Source organism: Podarcis pityusensis (assembly GCF_964106645.2).
Source record: "Podarcis pityusensis genome assembly, chromosome: 16".
NCBI lineage: Eukaryota > Metazoa > Chordata > Lepidosauria > Squamata > Lacertidae > Podarcis > Podarcis pityusensis.
Genome location: NC_138041.1, coordinates 37,043,294 through 37,065,041, shown reverse-complemented (window position 1 = coordinate 37,065,041; position 21,748 = coordinate 37,043,294). Strand labels below are relative to the sequence as shown.

Here is a 21,748-nt window from a genome sequence, read left to right as displayed (position 1 = left end):
TTGCTCTCACAGGCATAGGGCAATGACAGTGGTCAATAAATTTTCTATACTATATATAAAGGCTCAATATGGGTAAGTTGACAAGTAAAAGGTTAAGGGTCAAATGAGGAGAAGGATTATGGTTGTGTTTCTTCCAAAAGTTGTCCGTTCCAATTCTAGACAACAGCAGCAGAAAGATAAATATTCTTCTTTTCAATAATGGTTTCCCCTGTGCGTTAGCCTTCTTATGAAAACAGTCCTCCCAAAAAGAATAAGGGGGAAATGTGTAGCAAGTCTTGTTCATCATACTGGCAAAGTTCCTGGTTGCTTGGATACAATCTGGGTCGCCGAGGGTTTCATTCTCATGGTGAAGATGGGTAATATTGTTTCAGCCGGTTCTATTCTGTTGCTGCTATTGCCGGGGGGACGCTGCGTCTTACATAACATAAACTTAAAGAAGAAGCCTGGACTGCAAACTGGAGTCTTTTCAGAAGAGTGTGGACACCTAGAAATGTAAAGTGTGAATATGACACAGTTGTGTTGATAAACATGTGTGATGTAGAGCAGTTGTGAACAGACTTCTTGGGTCTATTTTTGTTTATTTATTGGAACCCTGATAACCACCCATCACACAGGCCAAGACGAACCTTAAATTGCTTTTAAATATTCAGACTGTTCATCTGTCCTTGGTGAGATTGCTGTCCTCTTTCCCCCATTACAAGAGGACTCTCCTTTGCTTCACCAATTCCACCCTACCCCCAACTAGCATTGAGGAACCAAACTCGCCTACAAGCCCGTGGGATCTTTCCATCGCAACATTTGAAAGACATACATCTTAGGCCACTAATCCTTTGCAAGCAACATTTAGCCTCTGGTCTTCAACACATAAGCTGCAAACTCATCCCTTCTTCTGTATAGCCTCTAAAGGGAAATCAGAAAAGGAGATGATTATAACAGATGCAAAATAGTGGCTGAGTGGTGGTAGAACCAGATGTTTTGGAGGGTGGAACCATTTACCTGTTGCATCCTGTGAGCCATACTCTGGAACAGCCTTCATATATAAATGCACAGTTACTGTAGGTAACTAATCTCCCCATCCCTCTCGCCCTCCCTCTTCTTCTTTTCCATCCTCCTCCTCTTTCAATTTAGATTCCACTTTTTCTCCCAAAGGAGCTCAGGGCAGCGAATATATCCATAATAAAACCTTTTTTTTCTTTAAACAAAGCCTTCTATAAACATTTTAAAACATTCTCTCGTTCATTGATCTCAGGGTTGCCAGAAACGGTGTCTTTCAACTATCAAATGCCTGGGCAAACAGGAATGTTTCCAAATTCCTCCTGAAAGTTAATAATGATGGAGGCAGACACACCTCACCAGTGAGGGTATTCCACAAATGGGGAACTGCCACTGAAAAGACCTTGTCATGGATCAATGCAAACCAGGGAGCTTCCAGCAGTGACACCACCAAGAAGGCCTCACCAGCTGATCAGAGTTTGAGATGGTGGATGCTGGGAAAGGCACTCATTTAGTTACTTGGGAGACCCCAAGCTGTTTAGGGCTTTATATGCTTGTATTGGGCCTGCAATTTGGAGGCTAGGGTGGGTGGAGGTGTGAAGAAAAAGCTTTTGTTGTCCCTATTGTTAAACAAGAAGGACTGGTAACCTGGTCTACTGCCAATTGTCTACTGCTCTGCTTTTGCCTCAAGCAAAATTCAAAGTGACTCTTGCTATTCACCCTCAGGCAGAACACCTGAGGAATTCCGAGGGAAGACAAAATGGATTTGGTAAGAATGGCAACTTGTCTTAGCAGAGGGATGAACTGCATCTCTCATTGGACCCTGGTTTTTGCATCAAGCAAACTTAGAATGGGATTGCCACATTCTCCTTCAGTGGCAACATCTGCAATTTTTTTGAGGCGCCACAAAGAGTTTAAATAAATAATAACAGAAGTTTTTGAGTGTGGGGGAAGGAGGGCCTTGGGTTTTCTGCCTCTGCCTTAAAGGCAAGCTTGCAGGCTCCTATACAGTAGAGAGCAGTGTCCATTGGGACTGGTGAGGAGGAAGGCAGGGAGACCAACAGTAGGTAGAGTCAGAGCCAAAAGCAGGTGGAGTCAGCGCCAGGTACAGGCAAAGCTAAACCCCTGGTTAGTCGTAAGTAAGAAGGCAGCAGAGTTTGGTGGGGAAGAGCCTGCTTTGTCCTTATGGACCAGCTTCCACTGAATTAATTGTTGGTATCCATCTGTCTCGAGAGACAATGGAGTGAGCATCTGGGGATGAAGTCAAACTGCTGCATTAGAAGCACAGAATTGACCTCTCCAGGGCGCAAGCCTGGGCAATGTGTCTGAAGGTCCTGGGCTGCCCAGATGTCAAGACTCCCCTCTCGGCCTCACTGATGAGGTCCAAAGGAAAACAGAGCAATATGTTTGGCACCAGCTTGGCTGCAGGAGTTGCTGGAAGGAGGTGTACAAGACGCCATCCAATCACCTTGGGACTCCACTCCGGATTAGTGTATTGTTTACTCCGGAGCCTTTTCTTCTCCCAAAGGTATCTCATAAAGCAGTGAAGGTTAAGAATCAGAGTTTTCCTTCTTCTAGATGGACTACCTTCCAGGTGAACGAGCTCCATTTGCCCCTCACTTTCTCTGCAGCACATACAGAAACCGTCTTTTTGACCATTGGACCCACTCTTGGTCTCTTCCACTCAACCCATTGAAGCCTGTCTTCACATGCAAGAGAAGTCCCTTAACTCACTGAGGGTTTGAGACCCATCGGCTACCCTCTCCTGGTTTAGTTGCCCAGCCGAAGCCATTCCCAGGGTGTGGCCACTGTCACATGCTGACAACTTCTAGGAGCGCCAGTTGAGAGCTGAGTGCAGGGTGAGGACCAAAGGAGGACAAACTACCCCAGAAGGAGCACATTGTGGAAAATGCGTCTCGTTGGACAGCCACCAAGACGCATGGGTCTTTAGTTTCCCAGAATGCACTGCAGAAAGAAGTTTGTGCCAAGATTGTTAAAAGGGAAAGCATGTGCAACAGTGCCTTATGAACAGTGCTGTGTTAGTGTCCTGCAGGCCCACTGACCCATGCAATGAGACATTTGTTCCGCTGGGTTTCTATTCACAAAACGAGCAATAGGACGACACATTCTGAGCACGGATATCAATGGGGGAGAGAGAACCTGGCATCCTTTATGAGTTCCTAGGCCTGGAAATTGGGCTTATTATCTACACATTTAATTATCTTCCCTGTGATGCTGAAAGACAAGTCCTTTGGCTAAGTAATAAACCATACTGCACCCAACTGCTCCCTTTCCCGTTAAGATGAGTGGAGGAATAACTATTTTTTAAAGTGTTTCTGACACCCCGCGTCCCCCGCCTCACTTGCTTATTTTATTAAGTTGCAATGAAAATGAATCGCCCTTCCATTCTTGGACTGTTAGCCGCCCATGTTGATCTGCACACCAGATGTTGAAAAGAATCAATTATGAGAGACATTTTGCTGCCAAGGAAAAAAAAGTTCCCTGGGCGTGTGGCAACTGACATTTTCATCTGGCGCTTGGGATGTTGTGCCAGGAAATTGTCCCCTAAACAGTTGGCACCCAATGGCCCTTGCTGTCTAAATGAGCACAACCAACGTGCTCATAACAGCCAGGCACGGCTTCAGAAGGGCTTTCAAGAAAACCAACAGCTTGCAGGAAAGCAGATTGCATACCCGGTGCCATGCCCCACAGGAGGAATCCTCTTCAGAAAACCATCTGGAGCTCCCCAAGGCATAGGAGCCAACTTCTGGGGGCTGAGGGGGCTTCATCCTCCCAATAAAATATTTGAGGGGGTTGGGGGCCCCCCAAGTTGATGGGCATTGCCAATCAAGTGGTGTGCAAGCACCATGTCATGTAACCGATTAAGCAGGGTGGGGGCTTAACTGAGCCCCCCCAATCAGGCCAATCAGGTCGCTGATTCACTTCCACCTGGAGCTGGATTGGGTGGCTCCTGTGGACCAATCAGACTGCTGCATTCTGGATCAGCTCTGTAGGTAACAGTCCTCTAGGTGGGTCTCAGGTTTCAAAGCCTTTATTTCCAGGCACAGAATGCAGACTGATTCTTTTGCACCAGCTCCTTGATTTTTGAATCCCTGCCTACCTAGCTGGTCAGTGAACACCCTCGTGTTTGCTTCTTGACCTTGCTTCAGAAAGATTCTGTTTGTTGTTTAGTCGTCTTAGTCGTATTTCTCCAGGTGGATCACATTTAGTCTAAATTCTCGGCTGTGACCTGTCTGTCTTGGGTGGCCCTGCATGGCATAGCTCATAGTTCCTTATTCAAGCCCCTTCGCCACAACAAGGCGGTGATCTATGAAGAGGTCGGAGAGATTCTAGGCCCTGCTTATTTTGCTGCTCCTAAATTAGTTAATTCTGCGTTTGCATGTAAGCCCAGGAGAGGATGTCAGGAGGTTTTTCAGAAAGTGCAGGCCGAGAGAGGTGTGCAGAGTGCAGTCCATCAGTGATAATTTGTGGAATGAAAGGGAAGAAACTTTGCCAGCTTGAAAAGAAGCAAAAACACCACAACAAAACCCTGCTCCTGATTCTGGGAAATTTCTCTCTCCCTTTTGATAATTCTAGAACACAATTCCCCCACCCCACCTCCCAGTAATTAATGGAGAATGGTAAGAGGATAAATAAATAAATGTGGGAGGAGTTCTTGGCATAACACTATCCCTTGATTCAAGGCCTTTTGTAACTTTGAGTCCTAACAAGGAACTCAACAGAACAACCATAACAATAAAGTTAGCCACCGAAGTGTTAACAACAGCATGTTAGCTGCCAGCTACGGAATGCACACAATCACCCATCATTTCATGCATGAAGTGCTTCCTGTATATTCTTTAGTGTGTGGCCTTGTGTGTGATCAATTCCAATGGGAATCCTAATTTTGTGGCCTAGCAATTATCCCATTGACTACAATGATAATCTGTCTCCTATGCTAGTAGGCACTGTCTGTGTACTTTTTTTGTTTTGAAGTTGTTAAATCAATCCCAAACAACTCACAAAGGGAACTGCTGTGTTGGGGTGGGGGTGTTAGGTGAGCTCGAAAAGCTGCAAATCTCCATGAGTTTTTTTCTGGCTTAACAGATACATTATTGTGGAATTTGGGGGAAAGCTTCAAAACGGCGCTTTTAGAACCGAAAAGCGGAGCATGAATCATTCAGGAATGGAAAGAACCGAGGAGAAAGGGTTCATTACCATATAATTGCCAAACAAGATGTGTTCAGGACAGATTAGTGAGTTGTCAGAGTTTTGGGCACACATGGAGCGTTTTCAAGTGCAGAATGTTAAAGGTGGAAAATCCTTTTTTTTTAACTTAAGGGGTAAGGTGGCCATGGTGGGGATTGGGAAGGCTAGCTGAACTTGGTGGAAATGTCTCCGAACTAGAACCATAGGTTTGGATGGGACCTCAAAGGGCATCTGGTCCAATCCATAGCCAATATAGGGAATCTGCTGCTATGGCATCCCTAATAGGTTGGCCATCTGGTTTCTGCTTAAAAAATTCAAATGAAGGAGAGGCCACCACCTTCTTTGCCACCTGCAGCCGTACAGCCAGACACCTTCATCTGCCCCGGCTGCAACAAAACACGTCTCTCCCATATTGGTCTCTACAGCCACAGCAGGTACTGTAACCTTCCAGCAGTTTGACTTCACCTGCCAAGGTGCAATCCTCCATTGTCTCCCAAGGCAGACAGATGACAACATACACCACATCACACAACTGCCCTGCTTTGAGTGGGACTCTGTCAAAGATTTACAGAAGCCCACCCAGGCTTCTGATGCCAATCACGGGTGTCCCATTTCACCTCCATCTGTCTCTGCATCCATCTCCTCTACCTCCACTGTGACCTCTGCTGCTTCGGCCACTGCCTCTGCTGCCTCTGCCGCAGCTGCCGATGTACTTCCGGAAGCTGGCGCTGCACTCGCCTGCGAGCCAAAATAATGTGGGACCAAAAGATACTACACTCTCCTGTTCCTCTGGCATCACTTTGGGAAGAACATTTTTGTGTGTGGGGTGTGTGTTTGTGTATGTGTATGTGCATGCACACAGACGTGTGTGTGTGGTGTTGGGCAGCAGGTAAGGGCACTCCGTGGCGAGATGGGGGGAATGTGGTGGTGGTGGGGAGAGATTGGTGTTGCTGGACTCTAATTCCCATTGGTTTATGTTCCAGCTGACCATCCCTTTTCTCAGGGAAGTGGAAGCTGTGGTCCTCAATGTAATGCTGGACTCCGAATCCCATCAGCCCCAGCCAACAGAGGCAATTGTCAGGGGTGATGGCAGTTGGAATCCAGCAAACATCTGGATGGCCACCAGTTTCCCACCTTTATCTTATGAGAAAAATCCCCTAGGGGAACCAATCCAGCCCATGGTCCAGTGGATCACCTGCTTTCTTGGAGTGTAGAACCTGTGGCCCTCCGGGTGATGTTGGACTCCAACTCCCAGCAGCCCAGATGGCAGGATCAGTGATCAGGGATGGTGAGAGTTGGAGTCTAGCAGCATTTGAAGAGCCACAGATTTCCCACCTTTGCTTTATCAGGAGAATTGAAAGTACTTTGTTCTTAAATTGCAGCGCATGGTGGGATTCCATCCCTTCCTCTCCACAATTCTTCCTTGTATGACAATAGGACTGTAATTTTCAGTCTGTCATCATCTTGAAAGTGTTTCTCAAATGCTATCCATCAGTATCTCACCAACCTAGTCAGCCCCTGAGATTGATGTGTCTTCATGGGTCTTTTTTCTTTCTTTTTGTATATGTGGCCACATTTAATCTCTGCCTTTAAAAACCATGTTTTCATCCTAAGAGTACAACCTTTCCATTGATTAACAGTTGGCTAATGTTGTGAATCACTTAGAACCACAGGTGTGTGTGTATTCCAATAAGGTTTCTTTTAAATGGGGGATTGAATAATGGTGTCCCCAGTTGCCTGATGGCTGAAATGCTGACAAGGAACACCCAGGAAAAATGGCCTTTAAAAAGCACTGAGTCCTTTAACTCAAGCTTGAGAGGGGAAAATTGCCGAGTGCATCACTTTAAGCATATTTGGACAGGATTGGACAAAGCACTTTCAGGTACTGCCAACTCGAGGCGTATTGAATCAGAATGCAAGCCTCAGTTTTAGAAGCAGGGGCAACCCCCTATAGGAATGTGAGCCTTGTTTCGTGCCCACAGTTCAAGAATCCTGAAGCCTACTCCTGCAAGAGATGCCGGAGATGTTTTGAACTATAGAGCTGCATCAGGGGTGGGGAACCTCTGGGCTGTGGGCCAAACCTGCCCTGCCAAGGGGATCCAAGTTGGCCCATGAAACCATTTCCCTCAGTTCAGGATTTAGGGTGTGGGTTGCATTGATATTTCCTGCTAAGGCAAAGTCCCCCGACCCCACTGTCTGAGCAGGGCTTTTGATGGAAACCCATTCCTGATTCAGGATTAGTGTATGCGCGCACTGAGATTGTCTGCTAAAGTGAAGGAAAACCCTTCATTTTAGTGATGCCTTTCAAGGTGCTTTGCAGTCCTGACTTTGGAACTTCAAAGCACCTTTCACCTGATGCCATTGTGATGTCAGATGATTGACACCACTCCCAGATGGTAGACACCACTCCCATCAGACGGATATATGCAGAAGCTGGGAACCTGTGGCCCTCCAGATCGTATCGGACTCCAGCTATCATCAGTTTCAGCCCGCATGGCTTAGGGTCAGGGATGATTCAAGCTGCAGTCCAGCAACATCTGGAGGACAACAGGATCTCCATCCCTGCTCTGTGCAACCTCCCCTTTCCAGATGGGAGGACCATCCATCCACCAGCTGTGAAAGAAGCAACTTGCCAGTTTCCTAGGCATTTAAAGCAGAGTTTATAATGTTCACCTTCTATTTGAGCAGTTGAAGTTCATATTTCTCAACCCATGTGTATTTGTCTTGGCAAATTCTGTAGCACTAGAAGAAGAAGTTTATATTTGCAAGCCACTGTAGTATGGCACCTTTTGTTGATTGGCAGTACTGGCATTCTGTTAAATCAGGGGTAGGGCACCTTTTCCAGCTTGAGGGCCACATTACCTTTGGAGGGCCACATACATTTGGTGGGCACCTGAAAAACAAATGTAAATGTTACCTTTGTAATATGGGTTAGTTTCTACGGCCCCTCTCTATCCTCCAACCAGCCAACCAAGTCCGGGTACCCACCTTGCCCTAGTGACCAGCCTCCTCTGCTCTCAGGTCTCTGTCTGCTGCCCTTCCTGATCTGCCACCCGAGCCAATGGCTCAGCAAAGCTCATGGTAGAGCCAGCCCCAGTGGTTCTATTACAGCACCTTTACATTTATGAAAAGCTAGCATATGTCCACCCCATACCTTGCATTTCTTTTCTTTTGGGGTGGCGAGGGTGTGTGGGGGGGAATCTTGGGCGAGGATAACCTTACAAAGTAGAGTTTGCAGTTGTTTGGTGGGAAAAACAACCACCACCTGATCGAAGTCGCACACGGAGCGTTTTTCTAAGAGCGATGTGACATGACAAATTTTGAGAGGCTCTATCATTGCCATTAATATTTATAAAGTGCTTGAGAAATCAGCCAGCGCGCATCCATCAGGGCTTGTTTTGGCAGAACTGTACTGTGTTGCCTGATCAACAAAGGATGGATTTTCTGTGCCATTTTTTGGCCGGCTTGGGTCACTCATCCTGTCATCTCACTCAGTGCCCCTGCCCCCCCCCAGCAGTTTTGTAATGTGTGAAAGGGGGTGTGGGTGTGTTTTCTACTGTCAGCAAACAATTGGGCTGGCAACATGCTTGCTGGAGTTCCAAGCCAATATTCTCTCAACACCATCTCAACAGGACCAGGCTGTGAATCAGCAATTACCCAGTTTGAATGCCACCTTTGCCATGAAGTAGTAGTAGCTGTTGTGGTGGTGGTTAAGCATTTTTATTCCACTTTTCAATTGGAAGCAAACCCCTCCCAAACAAGATTACAGATATTAGGGAGAAGACAGTCTCTGTCCTCAGGCTCACAATTTAAAAGACACAACACAAAAGGAAAAGGGTTTGGGAGGAAGGAGGGAAATGCAAGCTTGGGCCCTGATTCTTAGTTACAGAGAAACTTGTAGTGAAAGTTAGGGATGGAAAATTTGGAGAGGAGACAAAGGTCTTTCCTCTGTGCTGATGGAGAGGCCCTTCTACCCCATCTCTCCCCCCCCCTCACACCCACCCTAGTGGAATGTCTTCTGTGGATGACAGCTGAAAGAGGGTCTGTTATATACTGAGCTTGGATCCTAGAACAATAGGCAGGTAGGATTCTAGAAGACAGCAACCTGCAGGAGCCGCCCAATCCGGCTCCAGGAGGAGGTGAATCAGCAGCTCCAGGAGGAAGTGCAGGAGCAGCCCAATCAGGCTCCAGAAGGAAGTGAATCAGCAAGCTGATTGGCCTGCAGGAACAGTCCAATCAGGCTCCAGGAGGGCAGTTGAATCAGCCAATAACACGGGACCCATTGTGTAAATAATGTATATATAGCCAGAGGTTTGGAGGGGGAAGTACTCACTCACTGTTTACCATGAGCTGAAATAAAGAGCATGAAATAAACACTCGAGTATATTTCAGGGTCCCTGGCTGCAAAAGTGGGTGAAACAATGCATTTTTTCCCACCTGAATGGTGGGAACCAGAGTTGGCGGAGTGGGAGGAACCTTTGCTTTCCACCCTGACTTCCATCTCTTAGGGAGAAGGAGCAGGGATGTAGTTCTCTCCCCACCCCACCCTCCTTTCCTGACAAGTGAATACCCTCAGTAAAAGCTTTGGAGAGTTTGGAACTGAGTTTGGAGGAAGAACCAGAGGCAGCAGTGACCGAACAGGAGCCTGAACAGCAGGGTGCAGCCTTGTTGCCTAGAACCAGGTGCCACCTTTTAAGATGGGAACAGACCGCTCCCCCAAGGAGTGCTTGTTTAAAGTCCCAAAATTTTCACAAGGCGAGAGAGTCTTACGAGTGGGAATGCCACACCTCACCATTAAAAGCTTGGTGGGTGGGGTATGGAAACTTCTTGGGACATCTTAGTTGCTTTTGTCCAGCTCTGAACTCCTTTCTCTGCTCCTGAACTCCTGAGTCATGACTCCTGAGCATGGTTTGTGCTGCTGAGCCTGTACTGAGCCTGAATAAAGGTCTGTTTCTAACTTGCAAAAGAGAGGATTTGTGTGAGTGTTTTAGGGTGGGAGCCAGGACAGTTACAAACTCTCTCACACACCCCTCCACCCTACACCCAGGCCAGCAAGAGAGATTATCAGCATTCAAGGAAACATCCCAGCCAAGCAAAACACACACAAAGAGGATGCAGAATAGGGCTGGTAAGGATTTCGGACTGGGGAGAGGGGATGTGTCTGAGTAGCCGGTTTTGCCTGAGGGCAGTCCTGGGGGCCATATAGAGAGGTCTGGCCATATTTGATGTCTGGACCCCCCTTGGTATAGTGTATCAGGATAAAAATGCACGACTTTGGAGCCATGTGCAAACTGAACATAGAAAAATGAAAGGAGGGAAGCCAAGGTTTCCATAAAGTGCAATAAAAATTGGCACTTATAATAGCTGTACTGCTGGGCAGGTTGTATTTCACAGTGCCTTTGTGAGCCCATGACATCTGGCTGTGCTATCTGTGTAAATTTCCTAGCCAAAGTGCTGGGATGTGTGTGTGGGGCATGTTGTGTATGAAGATCAGAAATGCAGACGTTTCCATCTCTGCTGCAGAGCAACCACTTATCTGTGACACTAATTTCACAGCAAGAAGATCTCCCAAGTAAAAAGCTGTTACTCATCGCCAAGCAGGCTAATGGCGCCCTTCCATCCATGCTTCCCATGTCTTTAGAGAGAAATTAGCAGGGAGGGCAATGGGATGCTGGAGCGATGGAGCCCCGTGGCATCTTTGTCTCCGCAAAGCTGGCACTTTGCTGTCATACTCCTCATTCCAAATGCACAGCTTTCCTTTTTTGGCTCTCGATGGGAGCAGGGAGCTCCGGCGACTTGTTTACAAGGCAGGAGAAGGAGTGTCTTGGACAGAAGTGCACCTGAAAGTTGGGTTCACACATGTATCATTATGCAGTTGGAAGAGTTAACCCAAGAGTCATCTAGTCCAATCTCGACCAATGCAGGAATCACAGCTAAGATGGCCACCCAACCTCCATTTAGAAGCCGCTAACAAAGGACAACCCACCAGCTTCCAAGATAGCCCATTCCACTCTCAAACAGACCTTACCATCAGAAAGCTCTTCCTAATGTTTAGTCAGAATCTGCTTTCTTGTCATTTCAATCCATTGGTTCAGGTCCTACCTTCTGGAACAGCAAAAGAGCAAGCTTGTTCTCTTTTCCATGTGATAGCCCTTCAGAGAGCTGTCATATTTCCACCCAGTCTCCTCTTTTCTTTTCTTTTTTAATTTTAATTTTATTTTATTAACATATGAAACACATACATATACATTTACACAATACACGTACACAACACACTACCGTATTTTCATAACATAAAACATACCTACATTACTCTATATAATACCTATCTATACTATACATATCAACATACCTACTCACCTACCCCACACGGACACCCACCAAGTGATTTCACTTCCAGCCGTTCTTGTTACGCTACTTTATTTTTCCAACTAGCTTAAACACATTTCATTATTTCTTTAATCTCTTTTTCTACCTTAACTTTACTCTCCTTTCACTCTAATCATTTTCTGGATTCACTCAATTTCTGTCAGAAATTCTACTTTTTCCACATAAATTTTGATGTATTCCTTAAAGATAGCCCACTCCTTATTCACTTTTTGTACCATATCTCCTCTTATCCTTCCTGTTAGTTCGGCAATATGGAAGTATTCCATCATTTTAGATAACCAGTTTGTTTTAGTTGGGACGCTGCTGCTTTTCCAATTTTTGGCAATCAATAACCTTGCCACCACAGTTGCATACATAAATATTGGTCTGACCGTTCTTTTTATTTCCTGTGACTTGATACTTAGGAGAAAGGATTCTGGTTTTTTTCCAAATGAAAATCTAAATATCTGTTTCAGTTCGTTATAGGTATTTTCCCAGAATCCCACTATCTCTTTGCACTCCCACCACATATGTAGAAATGTTCCTGCCCTATTGTTGCATCTCCCAGTCTTCTCTTTTTCAGGCTAAACATACCTAGCTCCCTCAGTCATTCCTTATAAGGCTCGGTTTCCAGACCCTTGATCATCTTGGTCATAGAAGAATAGAATCTTAGAGCTGGAAGGGGTCCCAAGGGTCATCTAGTCCAACCCCCTGCAATGCAGGAATCTCAGCTAAAGCATCAATGACATGACCATTTAACCCCTGCTTTAAAACCTCCAAGGAAGGAGAGTCCACTACCTCTCATGGGAGTCTGTTCCACTGCCGAACAGCTCTTACTGTCAGAAAGTTTTTTCAAATGTTTAGTTGGAATCTCCTTTCTTGTAATTTGAAGCCATTGCCTCAAGTCTTACCCTCCAGAGCAGGAGAAAACAAGCATGCTTCCTCTTCCATGTGACAACCCTTAATGTATTTGAAGATGGCTATCATATCTCCTCTCAGTCTCCTCTTTTCCAGGCTAGCTAAACATACCCAGCTTCTTCAACCGTTCCTTGTAAGGCTTAGTTTCCAGACCCTTGATAATCTTGGTTGCCCTCCTCACACATCCCAGCTTGTCAACATCCTTCTTAAATTGTGGTGCCCAGAAGTGGACACAGGACTCCAGGTGTAGAATAGAGTAGTACTATTGCTTCCCTTGATCTGGACACTATACTTCTGTGTTAGCCTTTTTTCTGCTGCTGCATCATACTGTTGACTCATGCTTAACTTGTGGTCTACTAAGCTCACTAGATGCATTTCACAAGTACTACTGTCAAGCCAAGTGTTCTCTAGGTGTGCATCTGAGTATTTCAGTAGTGACTGGTGCCTTCAGGAACCGGTGAGTCAAAGGTCAGGGAGATTTAACAGCAGGCAGAGGTTGAGCCAATGATAGGCAGACCCAACCAATTCTTGTTTCATTTCCATCCTCCTCCCTGCTAAGGGCGACACTGAGGCTAAGGAGGAGGAAACTGATTGTATGAAGGCAGGTAGGTGGTGAGGGGGCTGAGGTTGGTGGGGCAGTGTCCCCTTGGCCCTAGTGGTTCATCCTCCACTGCACATGTGCAGGTCAGTTTCCATGATGGCAGCGTTAAGTGGCAACACAAATGGGAGAACAAACCATCACAAATGAAACGGCAAAGACATGTTACTGTTGTTACTTATTACTTATTACAGTACCATTAGAATACCTGGTGCTGTGTAATGTGTGTGTGTGTGTGGGGGGGGGGGTAGATTCACATCTACTCATGAATCTCTGGGTGATTTGCTGTAGTGAGTTCTGACTTGCAAAGTAAAACTACATATCTGTCTCTCTAGATCAGGGGTCAACAAACTTTTTCAGCAGGGGCCGGTCCACTGTCCCTCAGACCTTGTGGTGGGCTAGACTAATAATAATAATAATAATAATTTATTATTTGTACCCCACCCATCTGGCTGGATTTCCCCAGCCACTCTGGGCGGCTTCCATAGAAACCAAAAATACACTAAAATATCACACATTAAAAACTTCCCTGAAAAGCTGTCTGAAAAAAAATTGAATGAATTCCTATGCCCCACAAATAATCTAGAGATGCATTTTATATAAAAAGGACACGTTCTACTCATGTAAAAACACGCTGATTCCCGGACTGTCTGCGGGCCGGATTTAGAAGGCGATTGGCCGGATCCGGCCCCCAGGCCTTAGTTTGCCTACCCATGCAGATAGATCAGTCCCTAACATCATCACTGAATTCCTGATTGGCTGCATAGCAGCACGATGCCATAAAGTTCAATTGGTGATTCCTGATCAGCTGTGCATGTAACCGAGGCCAGAGAAAGAAGCCAGGAGTTGCATCGATGCATCGTTTGCCAAGGGAAACAAACCCAGTGAACAGGATCAGGGGAAATAAAAGCGACACAAAATTGGGGAACGGATGGTTTGCCACAGTTTCCCACTGTACCAGAATAACTCAGTGTGGTGAAGTGGTTAGAGTGTGTCAGACTAGGACCTGGGAGACTCGACTTCAGATTCCCGCTTGCTCATGAAGCACACAGAGTGATCTTGGACAAGTCACTGTCTCTCTGCCTAACCCACCTCACAGGGTTGTTTTGGGGATTTAAATGAGGACAGGGAGATACTTGGAGAAAAAGGTGATATATAAATGTCAGGGAACTGCCATCGGTTCAGGAGGGAGAGAGGTAAAGCCGGATGGATTACAGAGAGCCCCCAAAGATCGTGGAAAGCAGCTCCTCCTCAGTGGGGGAGAGTAACCACACCTACAGTGGAGAGGAGCTGCAGGGTTCAGAGGAGGCAAGGTGTTGCCAGGACACCTTGCCTGGGCAAAGCAGGGAGGGGAGAGGTCCACTGTTACCCACGCCTTCCTTGCGCCGTAAGCTTTCGCGCTGAGAGAGGAGGCGCAGACTGGGCGTCAAGAAATTACTTTGCTGGGGAAAGTTTAAGCCCCGCCCACTCACGGATTCTGCCAGTGAATGAGCCAGCCATGGGAGAGTGGCACTCTGGACAGATAAAGTTTATTTTGCATCAAAAGCAAGGCTTCACAGCCAAGCAGGGAGGTATTTTCCTGCTTGCTCTCAAGCAACCCCTTGGAAACCTAACAATAAATGTAATAAATAAATACATTTTAAGTTTCAGGCTTTAATAAACAATCTGGAAAATATCTGCAAATGCCATTGCTTGCATACATTTTATGTCTGGGCAGCTAGGGAAGAAGCGTTCTCCCTCATTTGGTAGATTTTTGGGTGTGGGGACTTCTTGTTGTGGCAGAGCATCTCAGCATGCCACCCCCCTACTTGCATTCTGAATATCTTCTTCTTTAAAAATGAGAGTTATAGCCAAATCCCTGAATGCCAAGGCCCACCCAAAGGAGAAAACTCATGGAATGACGCATAAACTTGTCCTTCTTAATGATTAGCCAACAATTGGCTTCCATTGTGTTTATAATATTTCTCTTCCCTCCCTTTGGACCACTTACTGTAGTTTTATTGCCAATCAGCTTAGCATTCTGGTTGTGTGGCGCCGCTTGAGAGGGCAGTAATTCGAACTGAAGCCCTCATCAAAAGGGCATTATTTGTAAAACAGGGAAGAAATTTCAGCTATCACAACATTTTTGTTAATTAAATCTGTCAGGAATGTAACGGAGACGAGAGTGTTCTTTTTTTAAAATGACAATCTTGCCCTTTTTGCCGTTCTTCCAGGAGCTGCAGTGTGTAAGCCTCATTAGTGTGAGTTAATTGTCAACCCCAGGTTTGGAAGAGAGATAGCAAGTGGAAGGACTTCTGCATGAAATCCTGCTCAGGTGCAGACTTGCATGTGCATTAATTGCCCAGTCTCTCAGCCCAGAACTGGGCCTGGAGGACTGAAGCAAGTCAGATGCCCTTGACTCACATTGGGGCAACCTATCTGTGGGGTAGGCAAGGGAGGGCAGTTCCATACTGATGATTTAGTTATTGAATTCATTTGTTAAATTAATATTTTATGTCTTTCTTTTAAGCCAGTACCACGCCATTGTTAAGATTGCTGGACTCATACTAAGACTAATGTTCTACACTCAGGTGTGCAGTTCACTGGGAAACCTTGGGATACTCCTTGTGTCTCAGCCTAACCTACCTCACAGGGTAGTTGTGGGGATAACCTGAGTGTGTATAGAGAATGACATAGGCCACCGTGAGCACTTGGCAGTTTCTATCTTTTTTTTAAGTCCTCATGAAAATTCATCAACATCTATATTATTAATTGCTTTGGGATACCTTATGGAAAGTAGTTCAAAAATAAAAATAAAATAGTGTGATTTATCCTAGTATACAAATTTTTGCATGCAATTTCCCCCAATGATCAAAAACATCCTTGCAAAGCAAACTTCCCTAATACAATACTATTTCCCTTCATGCACAAAGTACTTTTGTATATGTGTTTGTGTACATGTTACTTGGCTTACATGGCTGGAGAACTGCAATGCAAAATTCGTAGAAGTGCCAATTTCCAAGGATGGCTGTGTTCCAGCTATTGTACTGTTTCAGAATGTGCAAATTAGGGAGGCTCGCCTTTAAATGCGAACCGAATCGAATTTCTCCCCTGATCCCTCTCACGTTGCTTTTGCTGTGTTAGCAGCACCAAAAGGATCTCTCCAGACCATAAGCCTGGGCAGTGTGTATGGAGGTCCTGGGTTGCCCAGATGCCAGGACCTTCATCTTGGCCTTGCTGATGTGTTCCAAAGGGAAGCAGAACCACCTTGGCTTTCAAGTTACAAGAAATGAGATTCTGACTAAACATCAAGATGATCTTTCTGACAGTAAGAGCCGTTTGACAGTTTAACACACTCCCACAAGAGGTGGTGGACTCTCTTTTCTTGGAGATTTCTAAGCAGAGGCTGGATGGCTGGATGGGATGATCTAGTTGAGATTCCTGCTTTGCAGGAGGTGGATTAGATGACTCTTAGGTTGCCTTGCCAGCTCTATGATTCTATGATTTTAACTCTTGGATAGAGAGGCATGTGTTATTATTGGTGGAAACTATCCTTCTGTACCACGATAAAACTTGCATTTGTTTCTCTGCTCACCTTTCCCTCTGGCCTCACCCACCACAGGCATGTGGCCCTCGGAAGGTTGCCTGGAATGAAATGTGGCCCTCAGACTGAAATAAGTCCCTCACCCTTAGTTTAGGAGAACAAGGAGCAGGAGCAGGTCTGCAAACTGAGGCAACGCATTTGGGAAAGAAGCATGCTTGGCAAAATTCCACCCTCCTTCCTGCCACTTGTCAAACTTGATGGGTTGTGTGCTGGTAGATAAATAATTGCGATGCGTGCCACTTTTCACCATGGCTGCACGTAAACAAAAGGCATGCTTCTTGGGTTTTTTTTGTTATTATTATTTTTTAGGAGACTCAGAATGCCCTCTGACAGGTGGTGCTGAAACTTGTATAATTAATACCATAAATGCTGTAATAAATTTCGGCAGCAGGACCGGGTTGTGTGCAAAGCACGGAATAATGGGCTGTAATAAATTTGTCATTGGAATACCTGTTGAAGGGTGGCACAGCAAATGGGGAGGGGGTTAGCAGCACCAAGTCAGATGCCTCCAAATTGCCTCTCTGGAAAGCGGAATATTTTCACATCAAAAGAATGAGCAGATGGCAGGTGCAGGAAGCTGGCAAGGCAGCCTCAAATGTGGGGTGGTAAGATGTTGTTGCTCACTCTGACTTCTGCTTCTGTTGATTTTTGGGGCTGCCCTTCAGGATGTGTTGTCGTTGGCAGCATGAGTGGGGAATCTCAGGCCTGGGGGCTGAATGTGACCTGGGCTTTGGGATTCTTGCCAGGCTGCTTTGTCTCCCAGGCCACACCCCTTTCAGCCCATTGGTTGCTCTTTGTCTTGCTGGAATGTGTCACTGAACCCTGATAAAGCCTCTTGCTTACCTGGCCGGAGAGATGCGTGTGTAGAAAATTCAGGCTTCTGTGGATGGAATGCATCATATGGAATCATAGTAAGAGTTGTACCTCTTGGTCTGCCCACTCTAGGTGAGAAGTTGGGCAGGTAGGGGCTGGTTCAGGGCAGCCAGCCAGTGAATGATAGGAGTTGTAGTCCAACAACATCTGGAGGACACCAAGCGAGCCAGCATAGTACAATGGTTAGAGTGTCAGACTATAACCTGGGAGAGCAGGGTTCGAATCTCCGCTCAGCCATGAAGCTCACTGGGGGACCTTGGACCAGTCACTGCTTCTCAGCCTCACCTACCTTACAGTGTTGCTGTGAGGATGAAATGGGGAGAAGGAGAACCATGCGCCCCACCTTCAGCTCCTTGGAAGAAAAGTTGGTATAGAAATGTACAGTAATAAATAAATAATAAATAACAATGCCTGAATGGCCTCTTAATGATAAGTAGTTTAATTAATGAAGGTAAATAAAAATAAGTCCCCCAACTCTTTGGTGGTGGTGGGGGTTGTTAATACCACCCCACCCCCACCCCCAAAAATCTGGTTGCCCCAACCACTCTGAGTGGCTTTCAACATGTATAAAAACATAATAAGCACAAGGAGTAGTGTTCTGTTAAGTTTTACTCAAAGTAGACCCATTATAATTAATGAACATTACTAAGTTGGGCTAGAGGGTAAGACACGAACCAATGGATTCAGATCAAAAGAAAGGAGATTCCAACTAAACATTAGGAAGAACTTTTTTTACTCTAAGAGCTGTTTGACACTGGATCAGACTGCCTTGGAAGGTGGCGGACATTTTTAAACAGAGATGGGATGGCTGTCTGTCAGGGATTCTTCAGCTGTGATTCCTACATCACATGTGGTTAGACCAAATGACTCTTGGTATACCTTCTAACTCTACAATTCTTTGATTCTGTGAATAGATGTACTCTGAGTTAAACTTAGTTGACTACCACCATGGAAACAAACTTTCAGTGAGATTTGAACTTCAGGGTGCATTATTAAAGAGTAATTGGGGCAGGCGTGGGGTGTGTGTCCACAAATATATCCCATCTGTATTGCTGTGTCGTTTGGGATAAGAAATAGGTTAAGGTCTCAGTTTTAGACTTGAAATGTTTTCAGCTAAATTCCTACAACAGTCACCTTCCAAGTCACCGAATAAAATTATCTTAAAATATAACAGCAGCTGTTTCAACATATTGGCCCAGCAGACAATCTCCGATCCAGAATGTTGAAACAGCTGCCCAAGGTTAATGTCCCTGATTACTTATTCATTTATCACCTTTTGAGTTTTCCTCTCTTTTGGGGGGTAAACATTGACCCTGTCATCTGCTTTGGCACATCTACAAAATGGTGATGCAATTAACCAAGCGTATGACAGAAATTATGTAATTGCTCCAAATGACAAATAATTGGGATCTCAAGGGAAGTAATAGTACCACTCTATTCTGCCTTGGTCAGCCTGCACCTAGAATACTTGTGCAGTTCTGGGCGCCACAATTTAAGAAATATATTGATAAGTTTGAATGAGTGCAGAGAAGAATGACCAAGACAATTAAGGGTCTGGAAGGGCTTCATTCCGGACGGGGGCGGGGCTTTGCTGAGAGTGCAGGAGCTGTAGCAGGTTGTGCACCATGACTCTGGAGGCTGACTTCAACACCGTGGCAGAAAAAGTAAAAAAACTAAAGACCAAACCAACTGACGATGAACTAAAAGAACTGTATGGACTCTACAAGCAGTCGACCGTGGGAAATATTAATATTGAGTGTCCTGGGATGCTGGATTTGAAAGGCAAAGCAAAATGGGAAGCATGGAACCAGAAGAAAGGTATGTCAAAAGAAGATGCCATGAAGGCTTACATTTCTAAAGCAAATGAGATGATAGAGAAATATGGACTGTAGATTTTCTTTGGACAATTAGTTCAAAGGCAAGGGCACTACTCATTTTCAGACTGATGTGAACATCATTATCTGCAATAAACTTTTTTCTTCTTTAAAAAAAAAAATTAAGGGTCTGGAAACGCATCCTTATGAGGAACAGTTGAGGGAGTTGGGTATGTTTAGCTTGGAAAAGAGGAGGCTGAGAGGAAATATGATAGCCATCTTCAAATATCTAAAGGGCTGTTTCATGGAAGATGGGGCAAGCTGCTCTGGAGGGTAGGGGCTGAACCAATGGCTTCAAGTTGCAAGAAAGGAGATTCTGATTCAAAATCAGGATGAACTTTCCAACAGTAAGAGCTGTTTGGCAGTGGAACAGGCTCCCACGAGAGGTGGTGGACTTTTCTTCCTTGGGGGTTTTAAAGCAGAGGTTGGATGGCCATCTGTCAGGGATGCTTTAGTTGAGATTCCTGCATTGCAGGGGGTTGGACTAGATGAGCATTGGGGTCTGTCCCAACTCTACAATTCTATGACTCTGTGAAATCTGGAAGGAATACCCTCCACCGTTATGTCCGGTTCTCACATAGAAGCTTCTCTGGAGATAGGATTAGATGCCACCAGAACCACACGGCAGCCCTTGGGCCAGATTTGGCCTGTGAAGTCTTCCCAACCATCCCACTGACTTCTCAGCCTCTTTCTCTTCTCCATATTGGTCTTCCTATGGGGGAAAAAGAGTGATATATTTACAGTGGTACCTCGGGTTAAGAACTTAATTCGTTCTGGAGGTCCGTTCTTAACCTGAAACCGTTCTTAACCTGAGGTACCACTTTAGCTAATGGGGCCTCCCACTGTTGCTGCACTGCTGCCGTGCGATTTCTGTTCTCATCCTGAAGCAAAGTTCTTAACTCGAGGTACTATTTCTGGGTTAGCGGAGTCTGTAACCTGAAGCATCTGTAACCTAAGGTACCACTGTATTGACTTTGTCCTGCAAGTAAGACACTGTGAATAGCGTTAAACTAAGCCCTACTTGAAATGAGTGGACCTAACTTAGTCCTGTTCATGCGTTTCAGCGGGTCTGTTCGAAATCCCCTTCCATTGAAATACATGATCTTGACTAAGCTAGGCCCATTAATTTAAACCGATTGATTCAGAGTATATCTTAGTTGAGTACCGCCCTAAGGTTGCTCACAGTGCTGCACAGGAATGCTGTGAATTTGGGGTGTTCACATGTGCCAATGGCTGGAGTATCAAACTGGAGTATCAAACTAGGACCTGGAGTGGCCACAGTTCAAATCCCACTCAGCCATGGAGCTCACTGGGTGACCTGGAACCAGTCTCTCTCTCCCAGTCTAACCTATCCCTACCTCACACTGTTGTTATGAGGATAAAGTGGAGAGGAGAAGAGCCTCATATACTACCTCAAGCTCCTTGGAGGAAAGCTGGCATATAAATGTCATAAACAGACCATCAACAGGTGTACAGTCTATGTGCCTATGTATATGAAATAATTGAACTTTATGCTCATACAGTTATTCACATGTAATGTTCAACAACTGTCTAGTATGTTTACTTGTGTACATGGAAGCTGAGCTGTACAAATCAAGAAGTGTACACCCTTCCACATTTACATGCCTAGAGGCAGCTTGTAGCTCTGTTAAGTGTAATGTGTCGACCAGCTTTTTCTCATAAAGTAAGTGAGGAATCTTTGCATTGCAGAAGCCACAGAAAGAACAGCCATAGCAACATATATAGGAAGTTGCCTTACTCTGAGTCAGACCACTGCCCATTTAGCTGAGCAGGGCTTTTCCCCCAGCCTGAATGCTGTGCGCCAAAGGCTGCATGCGGAACAACAATCTTTGTTTTGTGACGGAGACTGTGGCTGGCATGGCGAGTGGTGCATTAGCTGGGTGCTCCCCTCAACAAGTTCCAGCACCTCTTTTTGTAGAAAAAATGTCCTGTAGCTCAGTTTTGTCTACAGTGACTGGCAGCAGTGGCTTTCCAGGCTTCAATGCAGAGAGTCTCACCTTTCCTGCTTGAAGATGCTGCCGGGGTTCAAACCTGGGACCTTGTGAGTGCAAAGCAGATGCTCTGCTGCTGAGCCACAGCCCTCGTTCTCCTTTGGCTCCTCTCTCTTCCGGTAACACCTCAAACCAGGAAACTTGCGATGTGATGTCACTGTGTGGAGAGATTTCATTGACTGCGGCTCGAGGCAGGTGGGGAAACCCAGGTACATTTGACATGTTAGATATTACTGTGGGATTAGGTGTTATACTGTGGGAGAGAGGAGAATCATAGAATCATAAAATTGTAGGCTTGGAAGGGACTTCACGGGTCATT

The 21,748-nt window shown here is 45.6% G+C and overlaps 2 protein-coding genes and 1 long non-coding RNA gene across 4 annotated transcripts in view; 2 read left to right on the top strand and 1 right to left on the bottom strand.

Annotated features, from left to right (window-relative positions):
• Window positions 1-21,748, top strand: part of TMEM132B (transmembrane protein 132B) — a 354,214-nt gene that overhangs the window by 252,039 nt on the left and 80,427 nt on the right. The gene's annotated exons all lie outside the window — the stretch shown is intronic.
• Window positions 7,897-9,310, bottom strand: LOC308465437. The gene is made up of 2 exons (XR_013980437.1): window positions 9,205-9,310; window positions 7,897-8,095 (listed from the first exon to the last, which is right to left on the bottom strand). It is a non-coding gene; the product is annotated as an uncharacterized lncRNA (long non-coding RNA).
• LOC308465413 (acyl-CoA-binding protein homolog) lies at window positions 19,111-19,539 on the top strand. The gene has a single exon (XM_080985406.1). The coding sequence runs from the start codon at window positions 19,169-19,171 to the stop codon at window positions 19,433-19,435; it is 267 nt and encodes an 88-aa protein (XP_080841532.1). The 5' UTR covers window positions 19,111-19,168; the 3' UTR covers window positions 19,436-19,539.

Coding starts and splice junctions, on each gene's coding strand:
- LOC308465413 (XM_080985406.1), top strand. CDS start 19,169: ATGACTCTGGAGGCTGACTTCAACACCGTGGCAGAAAAAGTAAAAAAA.